Here is an 11,481-nt window from a genome sequence, read left to right on the forward strand (position 1 = left end):
TTGAAAGAGAGAGGATATTTTTTTTCTAAATATCAGGCTATGTTAACGTAATCAGTCAGCGCAACAGTAAAGAGTGATAAGGCAGACTCTAGCAGATTGCTAAGACTTAGCTATTCTGTAATTTAATTAGCATACAGCAAGCGGTTTGCATCAACCAGAAAACGAAAACAAGATGGAATGGAACGAGGATAATTTTCCAAAAAATACGACATCACTTATTTAAAGCCATTATATTATTTTTATGATATATTAATTTCAAGGAAATATATACAAATGGAACAAATTGTCACAATAGCACATTATCACGTCTCAGGCAACACTTCGTCTTCTTCCTTCAGAATTCCAAGGAGTCGGAGGAAGTTCCTTTCCTCCTCTAAGAATGCATTGTATTCATTCTTGTCTCTCATATCCTTCTCCTCATCAGTCAGAGTAACGCCCGGAGCAATCTAAAATAATAAATATAGTTGTTCAGCATATCTTTAATTAGTACAAGATTGTAATTGCCAATTACTAAACTAAGTAAAGCTTTCAGTATAAAGTTATGAGTTTCTAAAAAAACTTATGGTATATACATGTGACACTATTTTACTAAAATACTAAAGCAAGTAATATCACAGGTCCAATACAAATGAACCATTAGTTAGCAAAAGCAGTTGATGCTGTTAAAATTATGTGAAGAAATTCAAACTAAAACTTGATGCTGCTCAGAATGATATAAAGTATTTTTAAACTTTTGTGATCTATCCTCATGGGTGAGCTTGATGAGGACTCATGGGGGGACAATTCTGTAGTAGATCAGTTCATCTGGGTAAATTTTCACATGTTTGCTTGATACTTAAAAAAAATTTGCTTCTATAACCTTGTTGATAAAAGCCACTAGAGTGTGATTAAAGTACACAAAAAAATAAAAAAGATAAAAATACAAAAGATTTTGAAATTTCTAAACAATCCTGCTTTCAGGTTAATTTAATGGCTTTTTATACTTTTATGAATTATATTTTATTTTTTGTTTGTTTATTTTCCAGTTCTAACAATTGATAAAATTGAATGCCTCAAATTTGACTAAATAATTGCTGCAAATAATAATAAGAATAATAAATCAGCTGTCTGATGTAAGACTGCACAAACTTTTACAAAGAATGTTGAGCCGAGGTCGGACACAAAAGATAAGAATCTGTCAAGCTGTCATCAAGAACAAACGCTGCACTACAGGCTGGTTCACCTTACATAGCCGTATGTCAGTGTTAATCACACAATACTTTGCTGATCCTCTGTGATACTAATGTTCACACTTTCACAAACCCATCTGCGTTTACATCAGTGAATAGCCAGTGGTATAACATTCTCGTTACACAATGCAGTCACGGAAACGATGAAATGCTAGTCTCGCAGCAACTGTCATGAAAGAAAAAATAGATCAGGCAATCCGTGATGGTCAATCATCATCGCTGAAGTGGTGCTGATGCTGTCATGGATGCTCGGCGAATTAACGAAAAAGTTTGACAGCTGCAATCTTTTCCGAAATACCGGCGTTGTCTCGACAGCGTCATCGGTGTACGGTGCACAAAGTGGACAAATAATCGACGAGAGGTCAACTCTGACGTATGGCAATGTAGCGTGAACCAGCTTTACCAAGTATTAATAGCAGTTCAGCTATTTAAAAAATCTCCTTTTCAAGGTCAATTGGTTGTTCTTTTCATGGAGTCCAATCATTACAAGAGTCATTTAAATTATGTTGCAATAGTATCACAAAATTAATTAGTTGAGAATGCCATAAGTAAATAACTAGGCTATTTTTTGTTTTTGTCAAACACAGTTGCATAGGTATTTTCATTGAAAAAATTAATAGCCAATTGCTGCCTATTGGCAACTTATTTCATATTAATCGTTAGAAAATTCTGCATCTAATGGTATATGATTTGTGTTGGTTTCTAGGAAAATTAAGGTTGTAAATCGTTACCAGCAAATGGCTCTAAAATCTCAGGAAACCTCACAATTTCTGACGACACTGTAACAGCAGAATAAAGGCGAAAGAAGCTCTGAATGCCAAAGAGTAAACACCCCATCCGGGCAATACTCAATACTCACTCCCATCTTCTTCTTATGCTCGGCTTCAATCTCTCGTTTCTCTTCTTCTCTGAACTTCCACCTCTCGACCACAAAGTTTCGTCTGGCTACTTCTCTGTCGAGATAGGCCTGTACTCCCTGTTGCTGTTAGGGGTAAAAACTTTGAATTATTTCAACAATTGAATTGCTTTGTCAATGTAAAACGGGCATTCCTTGTGCCAATGTATCAATATGTCATACAACCTTTTTTCAAAGAATGCATGTTTCATCAGTTTTTCATGACAAACTATTTTTAGTACTATGGTTTTGAATCATTTCTAGAAGAGGAACTCACGATATTTTTAAATGAGATGCTCTACATATTTTAGCATCGCTCATGGCTATTTCAATTGTGGATTCGCTAAATAAAAAGATGCTACTTGGGTAAAGTATGGAGTTATGTTCGAGATAAAAATACTCTGCATTTGCACATATAAAAATCTTCTGTGAACTAAAGTTACCCATTTGTCTGTAAGAGTAGACAATAGTCAGCATTGTTATAGGTCAAAAAGTAATATACTGTCATCGTTGGTGGCTTTTATGAAGATTGGAACCTAACTTCAATGCTCCAAACAGAATATCAATTATAATTAACATATAAATTTGAAGTGTCCACTCAAATTTTTGTCTTACCTCTCCAGCTGTAGGATGTCGGAGACTCCATGGAATCTCCATAACGTGTAGAGTGCCAGAGTTGTCTCCAACGGCCAGAAGATGCTGTCGATGAGTGATCTGGAAAGGATAAATGCAGGTCAGCGGGTGCGCGGATACATTTTGGTTCATCGACGGTTCGTGTGTCTTTTCCAACAAGTCCCAGATATCGACACTGCCATCTTCCCGAGCTATGTAAAACACTCCAGGACGAGACGGTGACCAGAAGCCCGAAGTCAACTGCTTCTTGTTTGTTGGAGATTTGAGGATGGGTCCGCTAGACAAACCTTCTTTCCAGATAGAGAAGGTCCAACCTCCGACGCAAAGAACAACGTCTCTAAAGAAAGGAGAACGCTGCAGACACACAATTCGACCATCGTGCATTCCATGGTAGTAGTCAGGCTTAGGGGTTTGTATTTTCCCACTGTCCTGGTCTTTTTGAGGCATCCAGTCAAGGTAGACAATGTCTCCATCTTCAGTGCCGCAGTAGAAGTGAGTGTTCACCCCAGTAAGGGTACGCTTCTCCTTGCCCGACGAAGGTTTAGGAACTCCAGTTGAGAAGTGACCTCCAGTTCCCATACTCTCCTTGAGCTCTTCCGAACCTCTAGTCAACACGCTACAATTTATAATCAGTAAGTTAAAAGTACGAGATAGAGATCAATGACAATGAAAAGAGTTTGTAAAGAAACATCAATATAATGTTAGAATTTAATGAGCTCAACGATTCGCAATAATTGTCCTAGATAATTTTTTTTAGTGCAAACCAAGTAGCTTTGTCTGGCTTAAAAGTTTTTGGTTAGAACATTGTTTTATTGCTCACAAAATATGCCAAGCTAGGAGAACTCAATTTTGTAACAAAGAATCATAATCGGGCAAAGCCTGTCAAAATAGAATGCTGCCAAAATACATGATTTGAAACAGTCTGTTCATTGGTAGCGTAAAAGCTCCTACTTTAGGCAATGGCTATTATAAAATGTGACAGAAAGCTATTCAAAGTTTGACGCTATTGAGATATAATAAAAAAGAGAAACACCCAAAACTACCATATTTTATGCTGACTCAACCGGGTGCTCACCTTTTATCTCCTTGAACTTCTGAAATACTAAACACTGTCGGATTGTGGTCTCCACCGGGCTCACTCTTATGCAAATAGACTTTCATAGAGGGTCGCCAATTCAGATCCAGGTGCTTCAGAGGTGATGTGGTTCCCATGTTGGAGTGCTCGCTACCTTTCTTCTGGTCAGCCTTGGAAGCTGGTCGAGTATCCCAAACAAGAACACTGTGGTCGGCAGCTGCTGTCATTATCTGCAAACAGAAACAAAAGTAACGATTGTAAAAGTTGAAAATGCTCTGTTTAACACCAAACTCGTTATTCTTGATTAAATGTCTTACCAACTATCCTCTCTGTATGTATTACTACAAGTGCAAGTGGTTTGGCTAAACGGTGGAGGTGATTTCGCAATTATTCAACAAACACGCATATCGAGTACAAACACTTCAGGCAACGGAAGTGTTTAATCATAATTTTGTGGCTACTAATCCCTTAGCTAGATAATTTTTTGCAATTTTAGCAATAATTCCATTTATTCGATTCTTGCAATGAGCCCAGCGATGCCTAGGATTCAATTCATTTTCAGAGAAGTAGCCTACAGATGTGCTACTGTGTGTACAGAAGAAGCTGTGGGCTACATATTAGTGGCGTTGTGTTGAAGAAGCTGTGGGCTACATATTAGTGGCGTTGTGTTGAAGAAGCTGTGGGCTACATATTAGTGGCGTTGTGTTGAAAAAGCTGGTTCTCAGAAACCAGAGAGAATTTTGATATCAAGTAATTTTGGCAACTTAACGGAAGGCATGCATCATATGCATGTGCAGTTTGGATAAAATCGACCAAAAGATGGGGAACTCATAGCGTTTACACAGACAAACAGACAAACACAACAGCAAAGCAATATTTATTAAAAGTGGTTTTCCGAGTTTCTAGTGAGTTGTTTAGTTGCTTATTGCTAAGCAAAGATTTCTATGCTTGGCTTACAAATTGATATAATATTTTGTCCTTAGGTTTTGTAATAAAATTTATATTTAATTCTACTTGAATATTCCGAACAATGAATATAATTTATTATTTAAATGAGTTTGAGACAAGTTATTTAATTATTTATCCTTTATCTCAGTAAAAATATTGCATTTAGCTGAAAAATAAATTTCTTCTAAATTCTCCAACTTCAAAATTTCCAAATATTTTAGCAGCCTGGCAAAAGGCATGTAGCAGATGCATGTGAAATTTAGACAAAATCAACCACAAAATGTGGGAACTTATAGCATTTACATGGGCAAACTGACAGACACAATGACAAAGTGGTATTTACTAATATAGGTTAGCAGTGAGTCAGACCTGAACACATTGCCCAGAGCGGCTTTCTTGCGCTACACCCATCCTGTTCAACTCCATATGATCGGGAATCCAGAGAAGGTCAGTTATGGCTGCCTTATGACTGTACTCTATGCTAGAGACAGCTGTGTATCGCACTATTGGTGTCTCTAAAGGGTTTTCATCAGCATAGCCTGTGTACCAAAGAAATGTGTGCAAGTCATCATTCGATTCAAGTGCAAGTTTAAAACTGGATGCAGTGTAAACTATGGCAGAGCTCTAATAAAAAAAACATGATGTATCATGATATGTCATTTTGGAAGCAGGTAAAATAGCTTTAGGCTTTCTTTGTCAAAATGAATATTTAACACCGTGAATAGACAAAAAAAGACGTTCCATTTTAATCTTTCAATAGGTTTTGTTTACAACAATACGTTTTGTTGAAATGAATGAAACCTCGTGTTAGGTAGACTTTTTCACAACTTCAAACACTCATCAAATAAGTAGTTATTACAGTTGTTCCTAACCTTGTTGGCTGTAGTGAACCCAACCGGTTACATATGCACTTGTACCAAGCCCTTCTTTATTGAATAATAAAATATGATTTTTCACATTCAAGACATAGTTATATGTTTCAGAGGTGCACAAAATGAACTGTATATTAATATCAGTGTGTTCGAACAACAAAACCAATATAACACATGAAGTTACAACAAATTATGTCTATCTTTATAACAAATGACCTTGCAATTCAGTGTGACTTCTGTTTTTGCCTTTGAGAGACCCCCATTGAACCCTTGAGACTGACTCAACAAACCCATAGGATTTGATCGAAACCAGGTTAAGAACCACTGAGTTAGTAGAATAAAGAATTTCCAAAGTTCAAATCATGAGTTAGCAGACTATAGCAAGTTCTCTTCTTGCAGGAGGTTGATGATCGTACCTGGTTATCATCTTTTAATATAAAATAACGGCTTAGCCAGGTGGTTCGGCTAACTTGTAAGTAAACTTGCGATTTGAATGTCGCGAGTTTAAATCTACTATGAAGGTGATTTTCATTGCTAAAACTTTATAGCTATAACTGGACAGAGGAATGACAGACAAACAAACATTACGATTCATATATATATAGATTATAGCTGGTTGATTACGAGACATCTACAAGTTTCTTTTGTTAAGATTCTTACCTGGAAGAGTGTTTAAAGTGTTCTTTTTCTTCTCCTGCTTGTTCGACCTCTGATTCATGAGTCGCTCACTATGGGCGGACAAATCCCACATGACAATTTGTCCATTGAGGCAGCCACCTACAACCAGTGATGATAAAAAGAATTTTTGTGTTATTAACTAAAGCAAACAACTAAATACTTGTCATCTGTAATATAATATTTAAACAGCTCAAGATGGCAATGAAAAGATATTGGTCCTGTTTCTGATAGGTCCTAATTGGTCAGAACCTGTCAGTTTTTGGCAAGTTGCTCACAAAAACTGACAGTATGTGCCAGTGTCTGCCAGGTCTTGACAAGAACTGAGAGGACCTGACAAAAACTGCCTGGTCTTGACAGGAACTGGCAGGTCAACCAAGGGGCCTAACAAAATCTGTGTAACTAAAACTGGACTATGCAGACTTGAGCTTGATGTGTTCTACTGGTGCTTCCAATAGCAAATACATGTACTTCAGGCTCAGACTTTTGACACAGTCTTTTGGAGTTGCTGGAATTTCCCAGCTTTATTCTCTTAGTGTCAAATGTCATATTGAAGGGATACTCAGAAATGACAAGCCTGCGACAATAGTAATATTAACAATAATAATTGACAAAAATAGAAAAAAATAAAAATAGCCTTGAACCCTCAATACATTTCCTAAGATATACAAAACCTAAAAGAGCCATCAAAGTATAAGATGATTTTCATTGCCAAACACTATGACCCTTACAATATGTCTCACATATCAGCAAGATCGAATTATCATCCGATCTTGCTGATATGTTAACACATATCTTGCCGCTGTTAACACAATATCAATTGCGTTAACACAATATCAATTGTGTTAACAACCTAGATGTTTATTCTATAAGAAAAGTTATAATATCTAGAACAAACTTACCCGCAACATAGTTGGGCTCAGTAGGGCAGAACCTGAAGCAATAGATATCATCAGGTGCCTCTAGCAATAGCAAGGGGTGAATGGGATCCACAAAACTCCAGATGAGAACTAAGGAGGGCGTCATGATAATTTTATTAGAATTATCTACCCTTGCATCGAAGGTCAGCTTTTGAGCAACTGAGACAGCGACCAAGCCTTTGATCGTCGGATGCCAGTCGATGCATGTAATTGTCTTCTCCTTGCTGAATAGAAGGTCAGTGAAAGACTGGAACTCTTTGAGATGGCTGTCGGCTTTGTTGCCGAATGTATTGTCATCTGCCAAATGAATGAGAAACCGATGCTATTGATATGATTTTACAGCTGCAGAGAATAACGCTCTTTGTACATACATAGGTTAGAGCTTTCAAAAGTAATAACTCATAAAGTGGCATAAAATTATCTAATTCACTTGAAACGTATTCCTGAGAGTGCTTTTTGTATTTTGTGTAAAATCTATCACTATTAATTTCAAACTTCAAACATAATAACAAATGTGTGTTGATAAAAGCTTGGTGTAGCCAATCAGGTTGAAGAGTTTTTAATGCGCTGCCATTCTCCATAGTTTACTTCCGCTGACTGGTAACTCTATGCTAATATAGCTTTGTGCAGCAAGTCTAGCGGAAGAACCTCCATAAGGCAGCACTATTACATAAAGATTTAGCAAGGTTGAAGATGTCGGCAGTTATTTTCAGTCATAGAAGCAAAACCTCAAACATTTATTTTGGTGAAACATTTCGTAATAGCCTCAGGTTTTGAAGATGCCTGAACAGCATCTCTACTTTACCTTTTACAGTACCGGGCTTTCGACGTACCTGAAGATAGAGACATCCAGTCATCATAAAAAACATTCATAATCTCATTCTGCTGCAGAGCCTCCTCAAAGCGAGGCCGTACCTCCGTCATAAAAGAGTTTAGGTGATCTTTTTTTAACTCTTGGGCCTGCTGCTCTTCAGTGAAAGTTCGATATTCATACTGAGTGTTGGCATTCTTGGGGTACTTCCACTCGGTCTGACTTGAAACATTAAATGTTTCCGGAATAGCCTAAAACAAAAAAACGATGTGTGTTTTGAAGTCGATACTACTCTGCACCACAGCTAAGGAAGACTACAATGTCTCACTATGGATTTTGTAAGACAAGTCATCATAAATGTTGGATTTTTGCTAGAATGACAGTTTCTTAAATTAAAACAGCTTTTTTCCTTTTTTTCAAGCGGATGGTAAAATGTGTTGTAGTAAAGTTAAGTGGACTCGTTAGACATCATGTACAGATATAACAATATGAACGCCGCTGATGCCTTTTGACACTTTTGGTTCGAATACTATAATAAAGATAGCCTTTCAAAAAGCACTCTCTGCTATAATAATGGCCCTCTGTCTGTCCATCTGTCTGAAGACACATTTAGAGGTTGAGCAAAATGTTGCATAATATTATGTAATAATATATAACATTATTACATAATATATGATTCAAACTCGTGAGTTTCAGCTTGATATCCCAAGTTTCTAACCCTGTGCCAATCAACCATCCTCCTGCACTTCAAAATAATTGTATGTACAGTGATTCGCTGGGTTTCATCAGCACATTTGACAATCTCTCACAGCACACTAGACTGCTAACGATACTAGTAACAATAAAACCAGCATGTTCTAAGGCGTTCGCTCCTCTAGCAAAAGAAAACAACTCCGATTTTAGAAGGCTGGTTTGAACTGTTTCTAAAAAAGGAACTAAGATATTTTAAATGAAATGCCCTACATAATTATTTTAGCATCACTCATGGCTGTTTCAACAGAGCATTCGCTAAATGGCAACAATGTTGCTCGGATAAAGGATGGTATTCAACCAGCTCTATCACTCCTATTACAGTAACAGGTCAGCCATATATGCTATATATATATATGGTATATAGCGTATATACAGCTATATATATGCTAAACTAGGTACCAACATGAAGAACAAAATGAAAAAGATGTTATTTCAAAAAGTACTGGATGAAAATTCGATTATCACACAGGTTAAAAATTCTCATAAATTTATTGCGTTGTCGACCAAATTGTTTCAATTTGCTCTGACTATGGTTTAGGGTTGGTTGACGGCAAAATACTTCCATTTTCCATAGCAACCAACCAAAAATTCTGCTACATTTTACCTGAACGGCGCAGTCTTGTTCAGCTTTGACAACATCATAATTGGGATCCTCATAAGCTGTGCATTCAATGTATGCATCCTTAGCATCTCCCACATTTCTGTCTTTGAATGTTATGGGAGCTCCAAAGTCGCGTCTCACTCTCACAATAGATTGAGAGATCAGAGGACGATTAGTAACCAAAGATTCTTCCTTCACCTCTTTTTCACTTCCTTAAAAGCCAGAAAGAGAAGACAATTACTATAGGTTTAGCAGAAAAACCAATGTTGTTTATCTATTAAGAGGCCTCATCAATGTCAATCATAGATTGAGTCCAAATTGAATATTCATCAGTAGAGAGATAATAACTCCAACATAATTTATCAAAGTATTTATTGCCATAATATTTAGTATACAAAAATAAAGAGCAATATTGAGTAAGCTTAGAAAATAAAAAATTGGTAAAAATATGGACAATACTTCACCGAATTGCCATAGTGTTCAATATTTCAGTCTCTGATAAAGGAACCTATGGATTTATTTTCTCTTTAGTTGCATTCACCGTATCACGTGTATATATTTTATTTGCCATTTACCTTATATATTGATCTACTGTAATATCACTTTTTTAATCCGTAAAAGTTGGCAATCTCTTAGCCGAGTCAATTGCAAATAGAGATGCCTAGATACTAAAATATATGCTTAGAGCATATTACGTATATGCCATGACGTACTAGCAGATCACCTACTAGCAGATAAAATATTTCTTCAATGAGAATTAGCAAAATAAGGGTTAGTAACAAATAACTACGGTCTGCTAGAAATTTTATTCCCGATTAAGCTCGGGCAATTGTTAATGTTTTTAAAACTTTTTTAATTGAAACTTTTCTTTATTTTTTTGTAAATAATTTTGCTATTTCACTACCTGTTTCAATCGCAAGTATTCTCAGCAAGAACTTTGGTAAATTATTAAATGCTGGCTATAAAACCACTTTGGCTTGCAATCATAAATCAATCATAAAGTTGTATGCTAATAGGTTGAAGAAACATCGAGCTGAACAATTGCTTCAGCAGCTTAGTCTTGTAAGTTCTTTTAATGTATACACAAAATTACAAATAAACTAACCTTGTGATACCCAGTCCTTGGGTACAGGAGGGACATACGTGTACACCACATTCTCTAATTCTTCTTCTTCCTCTCCTTCTTTTTTGACCTAGTGTCACATAAATTGCATATACATAACGCTTGAGGTGACATAACGCTGTGAATGATGTTATTGAAAATGTTTTTGCATTTCGAATTTCATGAATGAACAGATGAAAACACAGTCAATGAAGCAGTCAATGATAAAAAGTAGTAAAACTTTTAAACTAAATGTGTTGCCTAAGCTAAAAAAATGGCCAGACCTACCTCTGGAGCAACAAGTAAAATGTCTTTAGCTTCGACTGAAAGAACTATAATAAAGTTTTCACCAAATTTGTAATCAAGATCTGCAATGATCACTAGGTAGTCTTCGGGATACTCGATGATCTTTTTCTTGATCGGAGAGAAATCGCTCACTGCAGCTCGTTTCTGAATGTCACCTAAAATAGCACTCTTTTCTCTAATCTTCACTAATTTATGTTCAGTTGCATTCCCGTCTCCGAGATCAAAAATTTCTTGTGTTTTTGACGAAAGAAACAACGAGCTTGCACCATCAGGAAGCTCATCAGGGAACTCAAATATGGCGATTTTTGCAGCCATTTCGTTACTGTTGTCGTGGTCTTGAGAGGCAGCATCTTCATTTTCTGTTTTAGCTGAAGCAGTTTTCTTTTTTCCGCTCTTTTTGCCACTCTTATCAGATCGTCCGGATTTGGGAGATTTTGTTCTTGCCGACTTAGATGGGGTACCAGGCTTGGAGCCAGCGCCAGATTTTGCAGAGCCAGGTTTTGAGTTTGGTTTTGAACCTACAGCGATGGAAGTGTCTTCTTCCTTTTCTTCACTCACTGCAGATATTTTTTCTTTTTCCGAATCATCAGCCATTGTTTACTGGTAGTAGACTAACTGGCGCATATGTGTAGAAATGTTCAGACAAAACTTTTTTAAAGCA

The 11,481-nt window shown here is 36.6% G+C and overlaps 1 protein-coding gene across 1 annotated transcript; it reads right to left on the reverse strand.

The window, feature by feature from the left end:
• Positions 1-265: 265 nt before the first annotated feature.
• On the reverse strand, positions 266-11,421 carry LOC137386770 (dynein axonemal intermediate chain 3-like). The gene is made up of 11 exons (XM_068072910.1): positions 10,803-11,421; positions 10,518-10,605; positions 9,416-9,624; positions 8,081-8,309; positions 7,230-7,544; positions 6,313-6,429; positions 5,150-5,319; positions 3,833-4,062; positions 2,740-3,373; positions 2,089-2,211; positions 266-446 (listed from the first exon to the last, which is right to left on the reverse strand). The coding sequence occupies exons 1-11, from the start codon at positions 11,412-11,414 to the stop codon at positions 303-305; spliced, it is 2,871 nt and encodes a 956-aa protein (XP_067929011.1). The 5' UTR covers positions 11,415-11,421; the 3' UTR covers positions 266-302.
• Positions 11,422-11,481: the final 60 nt, after the last annotated feature.

Source organism: Watersipora subatra, chromosome 2, assembly GCF_963576615.1.
Source record: "Watersipora subatra chromosome 2, tzWatSuba1.1, whole genome shotgun sequence".
In the NCBI taxonomy this organism is placed as follows: domain Eukaryota; kingdom Metazoa; phylum Bryozoa; class Gymnolaemata; order Cheilostomatida; family Watersiporidae; genus Watersipora; species Watersipora subatra.

Excerpts from the sequence above, each read along its gene's own strand:
- LOC137386770 (XM_068072910.1), bottom strand. The coding sequence starts at position 11,414 with ATGGCTGATGATTCGGAAAAAGAAAAAATATCTGCAGTGAGTGAAGAA. Across the intron at positions 10,606-10,802 it reads TTTTACTTGTTGCTCCAGAG|GTCAAAAAAGAAGGAGAGGA; the intron begins GTAGGTCTGGCC and ends ATGTGACACTAG. Across the intron at positions 3,374-3,832 it reads GAAGTTCAAGGAGATAAAAG|CGTGTTGACTAGAGGTTCGG; the intron begins GTGAGCACCCGG and ends TATAAATTGTAG.